Source organism: Periplaneta americana, chromosome 3 (genome assembly GCF_040183065.1).
Source record: "Periplaneta americana isolate PAMFEO1 chromosome 3, P.americana_PAMFEO1_priV1, whole genome shotgun sequence".
NCBI classification, from domain to species: domain Eukaryota; kingdom Metazoa; phylum Arthropoda; class Insecta; order Blattodea; family Blattidae; genus Periplaneta; species Periplaneta americana.
The window spans coordinates 19,255,742-19,278,650 of NC_091119.1; the positions used below are offsets into that span (position 1 = coordinate 19,255,742).

Sequence of the window (22,909 nt, forward strand, 5' to 3'; positions counted from 1 at the left end):
TTATATCCTTTCTTCTTAGTGTAAATGATCAATAAGAAAGATGTATGACTTTCTTAAATATTCTTTACCTATATGAACAAACTAAGAGACCGATTGTCAGTTGTTTGCTGATCACTGTTGATGAAATAATTCAATTTTACCGAGGCGTCAGGAAATTGACAGCTGGTAATGTGACATTCATCGAGCAAAATGTGAAGAACTTTGGTGAAACTTGAGTAAGGTGAAACCAGCTGAAATAGACTTTTGATGATCAAATCAGGAAACAAAGAATGATAATAATAATATAATGTTTTATTTTCAATGGCAGAGTTAAGGCCATAAGATCTTCTCTCCCCCTCAACCAGCCTTAATTAATACAATAGTGACATATGTACATATTTAAATTATGAATATTTACCAAACATTCTTCAGCAATATTCTTCTGTTAAATTTTAACGGCTATAACTTGTTTATTTAACTTTACTTATAGCGTCATTTAGCAGAAGAGATAAGATCGGCTGTAATGTTCCTTGAACGGAACAGGAGACAGTTCCTAATACATTTTTTATCTTTTTATTCGTCTATTAACTTTAATACGAAGGTAATAATCACCAGATTGTGGCCAATAACACTCTTAGATTACCATAAGAATGGCTAGAATAGTACGGTATTTAAAACAAAAATGTTGATAATGGTAATGATGGCAGTTAGAATAATAATAATAATAATTTATTTTTATTTATTTATTTATTATTAATATTTGTGTGCTGAACAACAGCCAGAGGCCAATTATAGTTCAGCACAGTACACAAACAGAAGATACAAAGGTGCAAAAACAAATAAATAATATCTTAAATAAACAAAAACATACATAAATAAAATTGAGAACAAGAACAATAAATACTAATAATCAAAACGAAAATATACCTTAAAAGGATCTAAATTGTGCCCATGCAAATTGGCATCTACAGACTGGAGAAAGTGATTTTGAATTTCTGTTATAAAAATTTTTTTGAAATCTTAAACCTTTTGTAGGAATACGAAGGCTGATATTGTTTATGATAGACTCACAATCAATATCACCCTTGATAACTTTGCAAAAAAATTGATAATCAAGATTTAGACGTCTAGCATAAAGACTACAACAGTTAAAATATTTACAGGTAATCTCATAGTTAAAGTCAGTGGAATTGGGTATAAATCGAAAAGCACGTAAGGAAATAAATTTTCTTTGAATATTTTCCAATTTAACCGAATCAGTTGAAGTAATGGAATTCCAGGCTACAGATGCATATTCAAGTTTAGATCGAACCAAAGTAAAGTATAGAATTAATAGTGACTCTGGAGTAGAAAAAGAATAAGTTATAGACCTTATTAAACCAAGCATTCATATTGAATGATTATAAATATATTGAACATGTCGTGAAAGTATAATTTAGAATCGAGTAATACACCAAGATCTTTAATAGAATTTTTCCTAATAATACAGGCGTTATTAATTAAATTTTATAGAAGTAGTTTTTCGTGAGTACGAAATGACAAAAGTTTTTGTTTCATTAATTTTCATTCCATTATTGTCAGACCAAAGTTGAATAGAGTTAATATCATTTTGAAGAGTTTGGCAATCGGCAGAACTATTTATTAGCGAAAGATGATGATGATAATAATAATAATAATAATAATAATAATAATAATAATAATAATAATAATAATAATAATTTATTTTATTTATTTATTTATTTATTTATTTAATGTGCTGTACAGCAGCCAGTGGCCAATTACAGTTCAGCACAAATATAACAAAAAACATAAAACAAAAAGTAATTATTACACATAAATACAATTACAATTAATTACAATAATGAAGATGAATGGATAACTAAGAATACTATGAGACAATGTTAATTGAGTATAATACCTAAAATAATACATAAATGATAAATCGTTGCCAAGAGCAAACAAAGTCTATACATTGAAGGGATCGAATTCGCAGCCATGCATGTTGGCATTTTTAATGCATCTGGAGACTGGTGAAAGAAATTTCGAATTTCTAATATAGAAAAGTTTGTGGGCTCTCATATCTTTTGTTGGAATACGTAAGGTAATATTGTTTAAGAAAGAATCACAGGATATATCACCTTTGAGGACTTTACAAAAGAACAGATAATCTAGCTCATGGCGTCTAGCATATAGATTTTGACAATTAAAATATTCACATTTTCTCTCATAACTGTACCCGGAATTAATGGGCAGAAATCTGAATGAACATAAGGATATAAATTTTCTTTGTATATTTTCTAATTTAGCCGAGTCCGTAGTTGTAATCGAGTTCCAAACTACAGATGCATATTCGAGTTTCGATCGCACCAATGTATAGTATAGCATTAAAAGAGAATCGGGAGTGGAAAAAGAATAAGTTATTGACCGTATTATTCCTAGCATTCTGATTGCGTGATTGTAAATGTAATCAACGTGACTATGAAAATACAATTTACTGTCAAAGAATATTCCCAAATCTTTTACGCAATCCGTTCTGTTAATTAGTACATTATTTAGATAATAATTAAATTTCAGTGAAGAAGTTTTTCTAGAAAAGGTTATTACATTAGTTTTGGATACGTTAATTTTCATACCATTGTCTTCCGACCATTTAGCGACTGAATTAATGTCACATTGAAGTGATTGACAGTCAGTACTACTTTTGATTGTACGAAAAATTTTTAAATCGTCTGCAAATAATAAACAGTCAGAACTTATTCTTTTACATATATCATCTATGAATATAATAAATAGGAGAGGTCCTAAAGTAGATCCCTGCGGGACTCCGCAATTTATATTATAAGAATAAGAGTGTATATTAAACAGTCTTACACATGAAACTCTATTACTTAAATAATTTTCGAACCACTTTACGTAGCTTACAGAAAGGCCAATATTTCCTAACTTATGAAGAAGGATATAGTGCGGAACTATATCAAAAGCTTTGCTGAAATCAAAATATATTGAATCAGTTTGTCCCTGCGTTTCAATTATTGGTACAATTTGATTTAGATATGTGACCAGGTTAGTGACAGTGGATTTAGTTTTAGTAAATCCATGTTGTGAAGAATTGAGCTTGTTTTTCACATAAAACGATATATGTCTGTGAATAATGGTTTCAAAAATTTTTGAAAAGTTATTTAGGATCGAGATAGGTCTGTAGTTTCTGACATCATTTCTTTTTCCGTTTTTAAATATAGGAATAATTGCAGCTTGTTTCCATAGTGAGGGAAATTCACCATATTTCAAACTAATATTAAATATGTGAACTAAAAGAGGAATAAATATATTAGAGCATCCTTTAATTATAAAATTTGGAATACCGTCAGTGCCAGTTGTTTTTGTTGGTTTCAGTTTTTTAATTGCTTTACGAACGTCATCATGTGTTACTTTAGGTATAGGTAATGAGTCTGTTATATTCGTAATAATGTTTTCATATGTATGGCTGTGTTTAGTCTGAACAGATTTGAAGTGATCAGCAAAAGCATTGACAATGTCTAACTGAGCTGTGATGTGTTTATCGTTAAGAATTAATTCAGAGGGATAATTATCTGTCTTCCGAAATGATTCAACATATTTCCAAAACTTTTTTGGTTCCGTTTTAAGATTTTCATTAATATTTTGAAGCCATGATAATTTATCCGATTTAATTTTAGATTTCACAAGTTTTCTATAGTAGGAAAATGTTTGATAACAAAATTCAGTTTTGAATTTTTTATATTTTTTATGTGCATGGTCTTTCTTTCTAATAAGTTTACGTAAGGTGTTAGAAAACCATTGTGGATAACTAGAACTTTTGGCTCTAGTGACAGGAACTACCTGGGATATGACACTATTAACTACTGAACATAGTGAGCTAGCTGCATCGTTAACATCGACAGCTTGGTAAACACAGGACCAATCGTAATTATATAGACTCCAATATAAATTCAAGTAATCACCTTGAGAATAATTTGGGAAAGAATTTTGTTGATTCTGGGAAGAAAAATTTAGTGTGACTTCAAGAGTTATTGTTAAGGGAGGATGATAGTCATCCTGCAAGACTAGCAAGTGAGTGGCCAGATTGACCTCAGTCTCGGTTAAATTTGTAAATACAAGATCAAGTAATAATAATAATAATAATAATAATAATAATAATAATAATAATAATAATAATGTATATTCTTTCAGAGTTTGGACTACAGTGGATATGGTAACACGTATGCAGGGCATCAAGTGGCTGCAGCAGCCTCACAATATGCCAGCTACTACGCTCAGAGCTACTCCCCATACACTGTGTCGGGGTCAACCAGTTCAGGAAGCACAGTTGGAGGGGCCTCAACATCAGGCTATCAACTGAGCTCCGGAGTTCAGCACAATCCAGCTCTGCCAGGTAACAGGATATCCTGCACTGACATCTTAGTTTAGAAATTACAAAAGCATTTCATATTTAGTTTGTCAAATTATTCAGGAAATTTTCATTGACAATACTTACAGGGCAGATGGAATTGTTGCATGTATTTTATATAACGATGCTTACATTTCCGTACATTACCAAACATCTAGAGTAGGACTAGCTGTAAGCCACTTGTGGATTGGTTCTCCTATGCCTTTGCGATCTCTACTCTTTTGTTTGTTAATCACCATAAGACTTTTCTCCTGCAACTAAATTATTTACATTCCTGTGCACATTTCTTACGTAACAGACGCATCAGAGAGGATGATTTACTTACTTACTTACTTACTTACTGGCTTTTAAGGAACCCGGAGGTTCATTGCCGCCCTCACATAAGCCCGCCATTGGTCCCTATCCTGAGCAAGATTAATCCAGTCTCTACCATCATATCCCACCTCCCTCAAATCCATTTTAATATTATCTTCCCATCTACGTCTCGGCCTCCCTAAAGGTCTTTTCCCCTCTGGCTTCCCAACTAACACTCTATATGCATTTCTGGATTCGCCCATACGTGCTACATGCCCTGCCCATCTCAAACGTCTGGATTTAATGTTCCTAATTATGTCAGAATCAGTCCCATTCCGAGGCTTATTGTTAGGATTCGTAACAAGCTGTTTTACGGTGATGGGTTGTTAGCCCTTCGCCCAACCCCCAAGCTGGAGGACCACCCCTTATCTGCTGTCCATGACTGCTTATTCAATATATTCGCAGCTACCCTCCATATCTGGAGGCCGTCTCCTCTATCCGCAACCTGAGGACGCGCCATGGCGTGGTGATAGGGACCCACAATACATGGGAGCATGATTTACTAAGGAAAAAAAAATTGAGATGGTAGTGCCCCCATGCAGCCCAATGTCCGCATCAAGATCATGATCATTGGGGCTGTGAGGAATTCGTCACAATTTTTTCGTCATCGTTATAATTGATGACATTTAATTCGTAACATTCACATTCGGCACATGTATATTTGTCACAGATGATTTATTGGTAAAAATTTGAATTGGTTACAGGTGATTTATTGGTGACAATTTGAATTGGTCACAGGTGATTTATTGGTAACAATTTGAATTGGTCATAGGTGATTTATTGGTGACAATTTGAATTGGTCACAGGTGATTTATTGATAACAATTTGAATTGGTCACAGGTGATTTATTGGTGACAATTTGAATTGGTCACAGGTGATTTATTGGTAACAATTTGAATTGGTCATATGTGATTTATTGATAACAATTTGAATTGGTCACATGTGATTTATTGATAACAATTTGAATTGGTCACAGGTGATTTATTGGTGGCAATTTGAATTGGTCACAGGTGATTTATTGGTAACAATTTGAATTGGTCACAGGTGATTTATTGGTAACAATTTGAATTGGTCACAGGTGATTTATTGGTAACAATTTGAATTGGTCACAGGTGATTTATTGGTGACAATTTGAATTGGTCACAGGTGATTTATTGGTAACAATTTGAATTGGTCATATGTGATTTATTGATAACAATTTGAATTGGTCACATGTGATTTATTGATAACAATTTGAATTGGTCACAGGTGATTTATTGGTGACAATTTGAATTGGTCACAGGTGATTTATTGGTAAAAATTTGAATTGGTCACAGGTGATTTATTGGTGACAATTTGAATTGGCCACAGGTGATTTATTGGTAACAATTTGAATTGGTCACAGGTGATTTATTGGTGACAATTTGAATTGGTCACAGGTGATTTATTGGTAACAATTTGAATTGGTCACAGGTGATTTATTGGTAACAATTTGAATTGGTCACAGGTGATTTATTGGTGACAATTTGAATTGGTCACAGGTGATTTATTGGTAACAATTTGAATTGGTCACATGTGATTTATTGGTGACAATTTGAATTGGCCACAGGTGATTTATTGGTAAAAATTTGAATTGGTCACAGGTGATTTATTGGTAACAATTTGAATTGGTCACAGGTGATTTATTGGTGACAATTTGAATTGGTCACAGGTGATTTATTGGTAACAATTTGAATTGGTCACAGGTGATTTATTGGTGACAATTTGAATTGGTCACAGGTGATTTATTGATAACAGTTTGATTTGGTCACAGGTGATTTATTGATAACAGTTTGATTTGGTCACATGTGATTTATTGATAACAATTTGAATTGGTCACAGGTGATTTATTGATAACAGTTTGATTTGGTCACATGTGATTTATTGATAACAATTTGAATTGGTCACAGTTTACACCTAGCAAACAGCTGGATACATTAAGAAGATTGGTTGATTATGCGTTTCTGAATTGATTAACGTTCCAACACTTGCTACCAAACTGACAATATCCAACAGATGTTTCATTATGTTCTTTCATTAAAACCAGTAACTAAAAGAACTAAGGATTTTCGGACATATGTTTATATGAACTTTTTTCCTTGTTTTGGTGTGAGGAACATGCCCCCAAGGTTTGTCAAAGTATTTCTGAAACACACTGTATAGTATGACGTATGTTTTAACTATCTCACTGCCAGTATTCACTTGATTTTGTTGCTGTATTCGTGGATGTGATTGAAGGTTGTTTATTTTCTTTGTCCATATAGAAAGTCCGAGTGGCTTTCAGCTGTCAGAAAACGGACCTGTATCACCTGTCAAAACAGACGCCAGTGGTCCAGGGGGTAGTGGTAGCGGACGACGGGCACGCGAAGGGAGTGGAGGAGAAGGAGCATCTCGCTCCAGTAGGGGGCGCGGCCGTCGTCAGAACAATCCTTCACCAAACAGTCCAGAAAGCAATCTGGAACGAGTGTTCATCTGGGATCTGGATGAGACCATCATCATCTTCCATTCGTTGCTCACAGGGTCATTCGCCACACGTTACGGAAAGGTAAGGCTCATGTTTAGCATGCAGCTATTGAGTGAACTGAGGTTAGGAGTGGTACCATAGCTAGATCCGGTTTCTTCAACCTGTGTTAAAATGCACCTAACATAGCGTTAATTAACTGTGAGTTAAAAGTATGCATGGCTGTTAAAAATATTGCGTTTCTTCAACTTTACATTTCACATTTTAACATTCTGTTCGTTAACTCTCTGTTAGGACCAGAGATTCTAGAGTTTAACCATAATCTATAACCAAGTATAGGCTCACTTCTGTTTTCTGAACTCTGACAATTGCGATTCTCGCTTGTTTCCGTTGTTTGATTCAGAGAGAATAGAAGTCTTTCTATTCTCTCAGGTTTGATTTCTGCTTCTTTCCTCGTCTGTATCACAATAGCGTGGAGCGGCGTTTTGGTATTGCTGTTATGAAATGGAAAATACTGGAACAAAAAGAAATCGTGGGACTAATTTCTCTTCGTTCGAAAGAAACCTTCTGCTGGAAATTATTTCGCAGTATAAACCAGTTAATGAGAATAAACAAACAAACGGATCTAAGTTGAAAGCGAAAAGTGAGGCTTGGCAGAAAATAGCCTATACCTTTGTATGAACTTCTGGTCTGTCAAATCACAGAAATCATCCACTCTGTTTATGTATTCATGGATATCATTTTCTAAATAATCCAGATATATAAGTTCAGCATCTAACGCACCAGCCATATTGGATACTTCTATGCTAACAGAGAGTTAAATGATTTAACTGCATGAAATTGGGCAGTTAAATTAACAGAGGTTTTAACAGCCCGTTAGTACTAACAGTAGTTGAAGAAATGCTTCAACTGTTAAGTTTACAGTTAAAATGGAATAACACACTGTTATAATTTAACAAAGGTTGAAGAAACTGGGCCCTAAACTATCAATTTATATGTGAATATTGTCACTTTGTTTAGACTCAGCCACCAGATCAATAACTACAGATATTCCATCTTTTCATTTTTACCTTCTCATTTTATGAAGCATAACGTCACTGTCCCTCCAAAATTCGCTGTATTTTTTTGAAAAGATTTTGTAGGAGAAAGAAAAAAGCATTGTCTCTTTTAATTCCCTTGATTTTCAAAGCTACTTTCTGTGTAATTTCATCATTTTTCTTGTAATTATTGATATTGTACCGAAAGTAGCTTTCAAAATCAGAGGAATTAAAAAGTGACAATGCTTTTTTCTTTCTCCTGAAAAATCTGTTTAAAAACACATGGCGGATTTTGGAGGTGCAGCGACAATAAGAGAAAAGAAAGGAATACTGGCAATCATGACTGATTATCTGGAAAAGGGGAAAAAATTATAATATTTTGCAGTGGCGTAGCGTCAATATAAGCTAAAAAGCTCAGCTTCCCCAGTTAATAATGATTTCATAATAAACCTGCAATCTATGCACAAAATTACCGTATTTATTAATTTTAATAGAATTTATATTTACACGTTAAATATTGTGATGCGGCAGCTCAGGATGATTTGTGATGCAGCAGTAAACAAGAAGCCTGCACACACCAGCTTCCAAGCAGACTGGTTTCTTACACTCATTCTTCTGTGTAACCCACCCCACAGATTTTCCATCCCTTTCTAACTAAACTACACTGGTCGCAAGGCTATCAAGAAGCTAGCTTTGACATTGAAAATAAGCAGTTTCCGAGTTATCCCTTTTCGTGAGTTGTGTTCAGTTGAAGTGTTAGTGTGCATTGTGGCTGATATAACAAATATGAGTGAAATAACAGTTCCTGACACCAATTTACTTGAATTTTTTAGGACAATTCTATTATCAAGACTGACTTACGAACAAAAGTGTGATCTAAAAAACAAATGACCGACTCCCTTGCTGTCAATGAAGGACACAACCAAAAGACAGACGCATACTTACGTAATGATACTGATACTGTATCTATTGACCGTTAATATTGTGATTCCTCTATGACAGGGAGTGAGCTAGTGTTATACTATACGTGTCTATTTGATGTGTAAACCGTGAAATCATATTTTACTACGTACCATTTGAGGTCATGCCTTATTGGTGTTACTTACGAGGTTCCAACCAATCTTCGACTGCTGACTTGACATTGACTACTATTTATTGTAATACGTTTTCTCATATTGGATGAAAGACAACTTGAATTAGCTTCCCCTGCTCAAAATTTCATGCTACGCCACTGATATTTTGATATCATTCATTCAGTGTCCTGCCCGAAGGCAGGCATTTCACTGCAAACCCAGCATTCTCCATCTTTCCTATTTTCTGCCTTCCTCTTAGTCTCTGCATATGATCCATATATCTTAATGTCGTCTATCATCTGATACCTTCTTCTGCCCCGAACTCTTCTCCCATTTACCATTCCTTCCAGTAGGCAGTTTCTTCTCAGCCAGTGACACAGCCAATTCCTTTTTCTCTTCCTGATCAGTTTCAACATTATTCTTTCTTCACCCACTCTTTCCGACACAGCTTCTCAATTTAAAATTGAAAATGAAGTAGGAATTAATCTATCCTCAAAGAAATAAATAAAAATAAAATATTCTTAATCTGCTAAAGGTACAATAAAGCATAATTGTTAGTATAATGATAATAAATAAAAAAATTGTTATACTAATTATAACGAAAAATAGATTCAAAGTACTATTCAAATCTCCTGCAGCTATTGAAAGAGAAAATTCGTGAGAAAAGACCAGATGTGACCAAGAAGAAAGTGTTATTTAATCATGTCAGTACACATGTTCACAAAACCGCAATTGCAAGTGCTAATCTGCGTTTCTTTTTTTTTTTTTTTTTTTCATTTCATTTATTGTATTCCATAAATCTTACATTAGCAATGAAGATTTTTTGGCGAGATTAAGTGTGGCCTAGGATTCGCCATAGATTACCTGACATTCGCATTATTGTTAGGGAAATCCTCAGGAAAAACCCAACCAGGTAATCAACCCAAATGGGAATCTAACCCAAGCCCAAGTGCAACTCCAGACTAGCAGGCAAGCAAGTCTGCCAACTGAGCTACGTTGGTGGCTATACAAAAAATATACAATACATAGCAATCAGATGTTTCAATTTACAAACACAAACAATTATTCATCGGTTGAGTTATAAAATTATAATACATAGCAGGTAAATTAATTCAATTTAAAAACGTAAACATTTTTATGAGTTGAGATGTACAAAAATAGATATTACATATCATGAAGATTACTTCAATTTACATGCATAAATAATTCATCAGTTGAGCTGTAGGCTTACAGATTACTATTCAATTTATACCATATGCAATTCATCAGTTAAGCTATATGAAATTGTACAATATATAGTAAACAGATTAATTCACGAACTACTGTTCTAATTGTTGCCCTTCATTTGCTAAATCTGGCAATCCCTGAATTTTTTCCTCTTCCTAAAGCTCAAAACTTGCTTGGCAGACTTTGGAAAATCTGTTCATAAGGAGGATGTAGAAACATTGCAGCATCGTTGGGGCAATCTGAAGGAAATTATATTGTAAATAAAATTCTTTGAAAATAATTATAGTTTTATTTCTGTGTCAGGACATGAATTTCCTAGAATTTTGTTTCTTGGGGGGGGGGGGGAGGAAGAATTGCAGAAAACGCGTTTTCATCATAATATAAAAAATGTGGTTTCCAGCAATCTGTCTCTGTTTGCCTGTGTGTCTACAGAAATTTCTTCTATATTATTAAACGAATTTTGTTCAAATTCAGCATCTACGAGTCGATTTATCCGAGAATTATGCATATGGAATAATGTATAATAACTTTTAATGAAAAATGAATACCTTTATTTGAAATCGAAAGCATAAAACGGCTATAAATTTGAAATCTATCTAAACGATTTTTATTTAAATTTTGTTTCTTGCATTAAGTAGGAAATAATATAAGAGTTTTCTACTTATATGTAAAATGTGGTAAAAACATAACTCGGCATTTTTCATGCATGTTTCTCTATAGGCCTACTATATACTAGCCTACTAAATTGTACTGTATTGTAATTGTACTAAATTTTGTGTTAACTTTATTTAAAATGACTTTTGATTTAAAATATTTTGTTGTGCAGATAATAGTTAATTTAGTGTAAGCATTTATAAAATAATGAGTACTGGTAATACCAGTTTTGTAGCTTGAAGTGAGTTTTTGAATCTAGAAATATTCATAAGGTATAGGACAAGATCACAATTTTTTGTGTCCTACTTTTAAAGTAATTTGCCCTGTTTTTCACTCATGAGTATCTGGTAACCCTAAATATGCTGTATAGTGATAAATGAAATGGAGTTTTGCTTCTGACTAGATGTAAGTGCAGTATTGATCACGTATCTTAATAATGCTAAATAAATATCACTGCTTTGTTTCAGGATGCCCACTCTGTGGTACAACTGGGATTCAGAATGGAGGAGATGGTGTTCAACCTTGCTGATACACATTTCTTTTTCAACGATGTTGAGGTCTGTTCATATAAAGTTAATTTTGATCCTTTCTTTGAATACGTCATTTACATTTTAACGTGATTGAATTGCTATAGAAAAAGAACTAATACTACAGCTATAGAATTATGTACCAGTATTAATAATCTTCGAACGAAGCTTTTTTTTTTTTAAAATTGGGTTATTTTACGATGCTGTATCAACATCTAGGTTATTTAGCGTCTGAATGAGATCAAGGTGATAATGCCGGTGAAATGAGTCCGGGGTCCAGCACCGAAAGTTACCCAGCATTTGCTCGTATTGGGTTGAGGGAAAACCCCGGAAAAAACTTCAACCAGGTAACTTGCCCGACTGGGATTCGAACCCGGGCCACCTGGTTTCGCGGCCAGACGCGCTGACCATTACTCCACAGGTGTGGGCTCGAATGAAGCTATTGAACTTCTGCTTCACTATAATTGTTTCTAAATACAAAAATTAAATACTAGAGACATTATTATCAGAAGCTCCAATATACTATATTTCAAATTTTGCACAGATATGGCAATTTAAAGTCTGCATTTTCACATTGCTACTGAAGCTCGATTCAGTTGAGTTTCCTAGCAGGCATTCTATGAATGGGAAAGGGAAGAGAGAGGCCGAGGAAGAGAAGGGGAAATAGTGATTTAGGTTGGTAGTTTTCAATACTCAACTGAAGCTAGCGTCAGATAGGAAATAATACTGTTCTCACAACATCCATTGGCTTAAGAGGAGAGATTTTCAGAATGAGAAGCAATAAACCTGTGTTTTCTATAGAAATCTGCCACGTCTTCCATACCCATCCGAATTTTCAATCTAGAAACTAAGAAAATTTTGAAAATGTTACATAAGTTTTAGTTTTTATATCAAGAAGTTCGAGAGTGAAGCCAAAGTTAATACTCTAATTTAATAACTACGCAGTAATCATCTTAAGAAATACTCGAATGAAATTGAATTATGAACTTAATTAATGAGGCAAACAATTTTCAAACGAATTGTTTCAATAATAATAAACAAAGTTATTTTATTATTTCTTAAGTGTATTTAAAGTGTGAAATATACACGAAATTGCTTGATTTTTTTGATGAAACATTCACCGAAATCACACCATTTTAATCACCGAAATCAGAGTAAAATAATCACTCTAAATCATACTCTTATTAATTATAAACAATTGAGACCTTGAAAAGAAGATTAGGTGCTAGATAACAAAGATGATTTTCCTCGTTACTGAATGTATGCCAGAATAATACGACATTTCGTAAGTATTAATTACCTTCACCTTTAGAAAACAAGGAGAACGATGTGGAAGAGAAATCTCCAAACACGTTAGAGCTGTTACTATCTAGTATTAATTGACTGATAAACCATTAGAATAAATTATCAGACTGAAGGCTATATGGAGATGTAAATAAACCATTATAATAAATTATCAGACTGAAGGCTATATGGAGATGTAAATAAACCATTAGAATAAATTATAATTATCAGACTGAAGGCTATATGGAGATGTAAATAAACCATTAGAATAAATTATCAGACTGAAGGCTATATGGAGATGTAAATAAACCATTAGAATAAATTATCAGACTGAAGGCTATATGGAGATGTAAATAAACCATTAGAATAAATTATCAGACTGAAGGCTATATGGAGATGTAAATCACTAAATATAAGCGAAATTCTGAAATATGATTCTTATTTTTATATTTCCAGGACTGTGATCAGGTACACATTGATGACGTAGCGTCAGATGACAATGGCCAGGACCTCAGTTCATATAATTTTGGATCGGATGGCTTCCACGCAGCTGCTAGCAATGGCAACTTGTGTCTGGCCACTGGAGTGAGAGGCGGTGTCGACTGGATGCGAAAACTTGCCTTTCGCTACAGGAAAATCAAGGACATGTACAACAACTACAGGAATAGTGTTGGAGGTATTCACTCTCATCATTGCATGTAACTTAGGGAAATTCATTTTAGTTTCATCCTATTTTTTTAATTAGGTTCATGAGTGTGTACTTGTAAACACTATCCTGTGAGAACTTTCGACACTTGTATACATTTGTATTTTGATTAAACAGTGTTCACATCTTGAACGCCAAGACTACTGGTATCATAATTCTGCGTAAGTTTAAAACAGTTTATTTTCTTACTTTGTGTAGAAATATTAAATTCATAGTGTCCTTATGTTGTTATTGAAATGTACAATTTGTAATTTACTTTCTACGTCGTTGGGTAGATTGCATTTCAAATAGTCAGACATCCTAATTTGCTGCAAACAAGTATTATTTAGAATTAGTTTGATTTGAACGGTACAGTAGACTTAAATGACTTTATATTATAAATATTTTTAGATCATAATTTTGCATCACTTGATAATTGCAAATAAAAATGTGTTACTAAGATTTATTGAAAATCATTCGTCCTCAATCCATTCTGGGATCCGGAATTACAAGCATCAAAATATTAAGAAAAATGACATGAATAAAATAATAATTCGCTTAATCAGGGTGCGAATTAACGGGGGGATGTGGGGGGATTTCCCCCCTATTGGAAAGTTATCCCTCTCTCATCAATTCATATTAACATCCCTGCCAGGGATAACTTCTGTCTCCCCCTCACAAAATATAATTGTTTTAATATGAGTATACTTTATAAAGTACAGTATAAAGTAAGCAAAGAAAATAATATTGATGTATTATCATCACTGGCAAGCTGATAACAATCAATAACTTAGGAATTACACATCTTATCTTAAGCCTGCTCACGGATATAATTATTATTATGATCAAGATGCAAGACAAGCAACTCAGTGCGACCAAGCATTGTGCCGTATCGAATGAGGATGATAACAATTTTATGTATAGTATTCACTATCTAGGATTCTATCCCCCCTCATCAGAAATCTTAATTCGCATCCTGTGCTTAGTAGGCTACATTTCAACAAAAATTTATGAATTAAATACTATTATAGTCACAATCATGCCATGGTATGAAAGAAAAAATTTCACAACCTCGAGCGGGAATCAAACCTGCGACTTCCTGTTCTCCGGTCAGGCGCTTACCACTGAGCTATCGAGTTCGTCTCACGCCAAAGGCTCGGAATTATCCTTCCATACTGGCGACTCTGTTATAGAGTACTGTCCATAGCGTCTGATCTAGTCAGCACTGCTTATGGGTTGAAAGAAACTTTACAAATGTAATCTTCATCTTACGATGTTTGGATGACGTATACACGTCCGTTGATGTGACATATTAATGAATTAAATACGCACACCATGGCATGATTGTGACTATAATAGTATTTAATTCATTAATATGTCACATCAACGGACGTATATACATCATACAAACATCGTAAGATGAAGATTACGTTTGTAAAAATTTATGCCATGTTGAATCTTTCGTACACTACTTTTAACACTTGTATATAAATAATTGATTAAATGGCGATCTTACTCGTGTTAATTATGTAAGCATGTGCGGCTTACATAATTAACACGAGTAAGATCGCCATTTAATCAATTTATTATTTAAAAATTTATGTGTTTACATATAAATGATATTGTAAAATTTGAAGAGAGGCCTTCAATCAATAAAATAATAATTAGAATATAATATATTTTGTCGTTCGTAATCAATAATCATTGTTAAAAAATTAGAAGAGTGAAAGTCTCTAACATATGGATGGGCCAGTTCAAAAGGGAAACAACTCGAGATTTAAAGTTTTGATAAAACTCTTTTCAGGTTGCTGGAAAAAACCTAAGGATAATTGAAACTACTCCAAATTCTGTTAATGATGTTTTATATATACTACAAGTTTCAATTTAGAGTGTGTAGTGTGTTAATTGGATTGTTCACAGTAACATGGGGTTTTAAAATACAATTTTCTCAAAACTTTAAATTTTGAGTTATTTCCCTTTTGAATTGGCCCCTTCAGTTTCTGGCGAAAATTTCGTGATGCTTGGTATTGTACTCTCAGTGATTTTAAGTTTTACTGTCTGTATAGATATTTGCTAGTTTTTTTTCCTCCATGTAGAATGCATGTAAATGAGAAATAAGTTTATTACAAGAAATTTCTTCTGTTAAATAATTGAATAAAGATGGAAGAAAAGTGAAGTTAAATAAATTCAACCTTAAACTGCTTCGACAGCAACAAAGACTGATGATTACACTACTTAAATTGGACTCGATGTCTTGTAATGCTATCGTATCAGGCATTTCTATAATGTATTTTACTTGTAACAGGTTTGTTGGGTGCAAAACGTGAGCAGTGGCTTCAACTGCGGTCAGAGATTGAGGCTATGACGGATAATTGGCTCACACTTGCCATCAAATGCTTGACACTCATCAACTCTAGGTGAGTTTATGAATGCTTTGAAGTATCTACCTTCAAATTACTCTACACAATAAATTGGAAATGCTGAATATTTGTAAGTTCTTTTCACTCTCTACTGTACATAACTGTGATTCTGTGCATAGAATTTAATCTTTGTAGTTTTGACGTAGAACTACGTCTTTCTCCTCACTAGGTACGGGGGGATAACTTGAAAAATGAATGTCACATAAAAATGCAACCTTTTCTTCTTATCCCCTTGTTCTTGTATTCTCCTAGTTCTCCTTGTATTCCCCTTGTTCTTGTATTCCTCTTTGTTCTTATTATTCTCCTTGTTATTTCCCGTGTTCTCCTTGTTATTCTCCTTGTTCTCCTTGTATTCTCCTTTTTTCTCTCCTTATAGTCCCCTTGTATTTTTTAACTTTGCTCTAGAATATGCCATTAGGAAAGTTCAGGAAAACAGACAGGGTTTGGAATTGAACGGGTTACATCAGCTGCTTGTCTATGCGGATGACATGAATATGTCAGGAGAAAATCCACAAACTATTAGAAAAAATACGGGAATTTTACTTAAAGTAAGTAATGAGATACGTTGGAAGTAAATCCCGAAGAAAACAAAGTATAAGATTATGTCTCGTGATCAGAACAAAGTGCGAAATGGAAATATAAAAATTGGAAATTTATCCTTTGAAAAGGTGGAAAAATTCAAGTACCTTGGAACAACAGTAACAATTAATATAAATGACACTCAGGAGGAAATTAAATGCCGAATATATATGGGAAATTCCTGTTATTATTCGGTTGAGCAGCTTTTGTCATCTAGTCTGCTGTCAAAAAAGCTGGAAGTTAAAATTTATAAAACAGTTGTATAGTTGTGAAACTTGGACTCTCACTTTGAGAGAGGAATAGAGGTTAAGGGTGTTCGAGAACAGGTGCTTAAGAAAATATTTGAAGCTAAGAGGAATGAAGTTACAAGAAAATGAGAAAGTTACATAACGCAGAACTGCACACATTGTATTCTTCACTTAATTAGGAACATTTAATCCTGACATTTGAGATGGGCAGGGCAAGTGGCATGTATGATGTCAAAATATATTTATCTTTACTCCCCACCTCCCTAAAAAAAAAAAATTAATCATTTGTGATATATATGTTCACTCACTTGGCTCTGTGTGATGTGTACTTTCTATTCCCCTATCTGGAAGGGCTATACAGTACCTGCAGCAGCATATCGGCTTTTGTTTCAGTACGGGCGCTGATTTGGCTGTGTCTGTGAATGAGTTATGATAAATAAAGTGAGGATTTCACAGATAACAAAGAAGAGAAATTACGAATCATATAACATGATTGTTATAATGTTTTCCTCAGCCAACAATAATTATTTTAAAATGAAAGGCTTTCATCAGAGCCCATGTCGAGGTAATAGTGTTGTGAGGTGACAATTTAGACAATCCTATCACAACATCGGGGTAATGTAATTCCACCTTCCAGGCACCCCAACCTCAGAAGTGGGTTACAACTAAGCCATGGCCAGGAGAGAAGACCAGAAATGTCGAAAAGACAACCTGGTGGCATTGGATAAAAAAAAAAAAAAGATCAGATTAGTAAAGTTCTCAAAATATGATATTGCCAGCGCTTATTTCTTGATCAGTACTCTCACGGCAAAACGAACTTGACAATGGCGTTGTTTTGGAGTCTGTACTAACACAGCCATCAAAGGTTAGACGACGTACGACTTTCATTTCATAAACTAGTAAGTGATGAGAATATAGTGAGGAATACATGTGAGGGGCTCTTGAGATTGTAAGGAGTGAAGAAAGCAACTATTTGCAAAGCAGAAAAATTTTCTGGAAAAATATATAATGGCAAATTTTCCATCTCATGTCACTATATTATGTTAATATAGCCTACTAACATTAATAAATCTTTAAATCTGACATAAAGAGAATATTGTTATTTCACATCTTGTGAACTACACTTTTAATTTCTTTCAGTAACGCTCCCAACTTGTCAATACTTGCTCTCAACATTTTCAAATAAACTATATATGAATTTAAATTCTAAGCTTAATTTATATTATTTATTAATATTAATGCTAATTTATATTGACATACAGCAAGGAAATTACTTCAGTGTAAAAACTTCACAATGTCCTACTGCATGTAATTAATTGGGAATATAATATTTTCTTCAACACTTGTACCATTGGTCCCAATAAATAATAATGCTTGACGAACAATGAAAGAGTAGGGTCTATTACTTTAAAACAATTAGTACCTACTACTGTCATTGCAAGTTATCTTGAACCTTACATCCTCTAAGTCTGTCTTTGGAACTGCTCGGTACGGCATGTACTCATCAACGTAACGGCACGGCAAGGATGCCCCTCCCTTGAGTAACGTGACTCTTTTCAGAAAACGTTGGTTCTTTCACTTTACGGCTCTCTACTGTAAAAGAACTTGGTTCAATACAGACATCATCATCTCTCGATACTCCGGTTTTGAGAGGAGAACATAGTTTCGTAGCAAGCTTTAATTAACCTGTAATGAGTAAGTATTTAAATATAATCGTGTGTACACTCCTCTCTCATCCGGGCTGGGGACCGGCAATGGAGGAGTTACTACAGCTACTTCTATACATTATATAGGCCTGCATGACTTACACCTTCAGCTAATATGTAAATATTCTTATAACAATATTTTAAAGGCTTATTATTTGAATTTACATCGATTTACAATTATACACAATCCATATCCCTATCATTGCTGCCATCATCACTTGGTACAAAATTAATTATTTCGTCAATGGCATCATCCATTCGGAATTATCTTCTTAATAGTAGGTACTACTTTCTGAACACGATAGAATTCTTTGACTGTATCCCGAATGACATGTTGATCGAAGTCCACTTCAACTTTACACAAGTCTAATTCTGGAATGAAGTAATATGTTTAGTAGAACTATAAGAAAATAATAACTTGCAACAATAATTCATTATGTCGGTCTCAATCCACACACTATTGTACATAACTATTATAGCAATAATTTCTAAACATTACATACCTATTCTTTCCCGGAATAGTGTGAGGTTCATTCGGTTGTAATTCAATATTATTCTTAATTCTCTTCACGGAACTAATACTTTTGCCAGAGTATTTAGCTGCTCTCTCATATTCCTTAGCAAGAGGTTCCAGCAACTATACGTTTAATTTTTCCTCCTCGCAACGCTTAATTTTATTATATTTTCGATAATTTCTCTTTCTCCGCTGTGGATAACAGCATTACTTTTTCTCCGCGGTGGTGTGATTTCACCATAATTACTACCCTGTGGTTGCTGCTCCATGGTAACACTACTGGTACGCAGTGAAGGAAATAGTACTACGTTTTTTGACAAGAGATTATGATGCGGAGCATGCACAAACAACTCAGTTGGCTCCACCCGCGTTAAGCGCTTCCTTCCCTCTGCCACTCTGTCCCCACTCAGAAGGTTCAAGATAACTTGCAATAACAATACGTAAAATGAAATACTTGTTCGTTTTTTGTTGTTTCGAAATGACTGCAATATTTTTTTTCTTCAAGTACTATATAAAAATCATATTAATAAATTATATTAAAGATTTATTAATTTGTCCTACAGAATAATCTCTGTAATATTAATTGACAATTAATATTTGAGGGAAAAAATTAATAAATTATGCTTTACAAACCACTACTTTGTGAAGTATAACTGAGTAAGCCTAAAGTTTCTTGTATTACAATTGTCAAGTATAGACACTGATAACAACTGTGTTTTTTTCCTTCTGCTAAGTGTGTTTATAATGTCCACATGCCTATTTAATCCAACCCTAGAAGCGCAGAATAGATTTTTGTACACCCCTCCAGCTAAGAACGGGTAAGAGCAACGCTTGAATGATGCAGTCTGCACAGACCGGCGATCCGCGCACATAACTGTACATTTACTGTCTGATTTCTGGCATGCCTGATTTAAGGTATGATATTTCGATCCTTTACTTGCAGTGAAAAACATAAAATTATCAGAGATGTGGAGGAACATAGAAATCGTGATGTGTGCTATTAATATTGCAGGATATCGTGTAAATGGCAGATTAAGCAAGGCAACTGACATGTTTGCAGTGCGTGCATATAAGGATGGGTTTGAAAAGCGACCTGTTCCAAGATAAAATTTATTTATTGTTAACTGAACTGTATTTGTGTTTAAATGTTTTTAATTTGTCGTAAATACATTTGTTGAAAGTTTTATTTCATTTTATTCTTTTGCCTTTCATAAGTGGGGTGCGCGGTTTATTCGAGGATGCGTAGTATTCGAGAAAATACGCTATTTTACATATAAAGCAACAAATGGAACTAGAAAATTGCTGTCTTTTCTTATCACTTTATCACATTTTGTTTCGAGTATAAAAGAAAATGTGTTGGCACCAGAGGTCTGCATCGGACGTTTTCGCTTGAGCGCCAAGTAGTTCATAGCATAATCCGATAGGTAGCGCACATGCATGATGGGTAAAATTGTCACGAGCGATAAATCCTCGAACGGTATAAGCCGAGCGTTAAACATTCGTTCTTGTTGCAGTGATGAACTGTGTAGTAACATCATAGATGTTTATCATTTCAAAACTTTGCAGTGTTTAACTAACCTCTCCATAGTACAACTACAAAACCTGCTTTAAAATGTAATATAAATGTTTTAGGTAAATGTTTTTTGTTTTTTTTTTCCCCCACACAGGAGTGATTTTGTTTTTGCCACATCTGATAGATGTTATTGGATGTAAATGTAATTATTATAAATGGAGAACACAATCACGATAATGCAAGAACCGTATCAAGTTTTATAGTAGTAATAATAATAATAATAATAATAATAATAATAATAATAATAATAACAATAATTATAATAATCACTAATAATTAGTGTATCAATTTTTGCGTCTGTAACAGTTGTGCAGCATGATTATTCGTTTTATTATATTTTCTGTGACGTTATCTCTGTACTAATATTGTTATTAATCTACTGCTATATCAATAATATTTTGTAAAACGTTTCTACATTGTCGCAGTATATAGGCGGAACACTATGTATGGACCTATCATATTATATATGTGGTAAATCAAATATTGAATAATTATTAATTAGCAATAATAACTGTATATCGAAGTTTTTCATACTATTTTATTTATAACTTCATGTTCCTGTTTTGGTACGTTGCATTGACTGTTCCATTAAACGTTTGTCATAAATGCAGAAAATAAAGCCTTATTTTTCGTTTGTCATAAATGCAGAAAATAAAGCCTTATTTTTACCGTGTGAGCAAAACATACAAGATAAGACATGTCGGTGAGATGACCTTGTACTGTTCTTCTATTTATTACGAGTGTATCACGACCGATCGTATCTCACTCGAGGGTGCGACACTCGACCGAGTTCAAGCCAGCGATTTAACTCCAATGCAGCACTCTGGTTGACACTGTGGCTGTGGTCAGAATCTCTACCTGTGCGTCATCATTTGCTATTAAAACAAAACTTTATTAATAAATAATTTATTGTAATAAATTATTAGTTCATTTTGTACATTACCCTAGAGACAGTGTATTATACAAAGAAATAATATTCCAACTTGTTTGTTGTTAGGTCAAACTGTGTGAATGTCCTAGTAACGACCACCCAGCTTGTTCCAGCACTAGCAAAGGTTCTGCTCTTCGGACTGGGAGGAATTTTTCCAATCGAGAATATATACTCTGCCACCAAGATTGGTAAGTAGGCTAATTCTGCTTCACACGCATACTTGTCATATTTAATTTGTTTCAGCACATTCTATTGTCTATTCTAGTGCCAGACACTGTCGGACATTGTCTAGTTTCAAAATAAATTAAAATTACACTTTTTGAATTAGATTCCTTTCAGTTATAAGCCCTTTTCTCTGCCATAGTTTTGTAAAAATATAGGCTATATATTTCTTTCCTTCCTTTCCCCTTTTTGTTCTCTTTATCAGCCGATGAATTTATTATCATAGCCTTTTTATTGTGAATTTTATTTAATTTTCGTATTTCTTTTCTTTTTTATTATTATTTTATTACATTCCATTTTGTTATATTCTTCCTTACGCCTTTTCATATTAAGAATTTGTACTAAATGAGTTGCTTTCACTATATTCCAATCTATTTTACTTTCTTTTTTTCTATTATGGTATTATTTGCATGTTGTTTAGTGTCGATTTTATTATGCTATTATTGTTATTTTTTTTTTTTTGTAATAAGTTATGTCAGTATTCTGTTCTTTAACTTTTTGTTAAATTTTAACTGCTTGTATACTTTGTGACCTGATAGAGTGTAAGAGAAGATCCTATGGCCTTAACTCTGCCAGTATAAATAAAGAATTATTATTATTATTATTATTATTATTATTATTATTATTATTATTATTATTATTATTATTATTATTATTATTATTATTGTGAGTTCATATTAAGAATTTCAAAATACCGATATAGAACTGTTTTCAGAACATGGAGTGGTATAGTAGGAAGAAGAAGAAGAACAAAGTGCATAAGATTTGCCGATGAGATGGCGCTGTTAGCAGAAGAGGATATTATACTAAGATATGCTACTGGAGCTAAATGACAGCTGTGAGCAGTATGGAATGAAGATAAATGCAAATAAGACGAAGAGCATGGTTATCGAAACAAAAATAAAGAAGGTAAACTTGCGAATTCTAAATGAGGCAGTAGAGCAAGTGGACAGCTTCAAATACTTGGAGTGTACTATAAGCAGTAACATGA

At 33.5% G+C, this 22,909-nt stretch overlaps 1 protein-coding gene across 1 annotated transcript in view; it reads left to right on the forward strand.

Moving 5' to 3' along the window:
• Positions 1-22,909, forward strand: part of eya (eya transcriptional coactivator and phosphatase 2) — a 630,584-nt gene that overhangs the window by 601,970 nt on the left and 5,705 nt on the right. The window contains exons 9-14 of the mRNA XM_069822274.1: positions 4,189-4,390; positions 7,042-7,322; positions 11,697-11,786; positions 13,497-13,716; positions 16,031-16,142; positions 21,763-21,884. Of these exons, the coding sequence (XP_069678375.1) occupies positions 4,189-4,390; positions 7,042-7,322; positions 11,697-11,786; positions 13,497-13,716; positions 16,031-16,142; positions 21,763-21,884 (1,027 nt within the window). The remainder of the gene's footprint in view (positions 1-4,188; positions 4,391-7,041; positions 7,323-11,696; positions 11,787-13,496; positions 13,717-16,030; positions 16,143-21,762; positions 21,885-22,909) is intronic.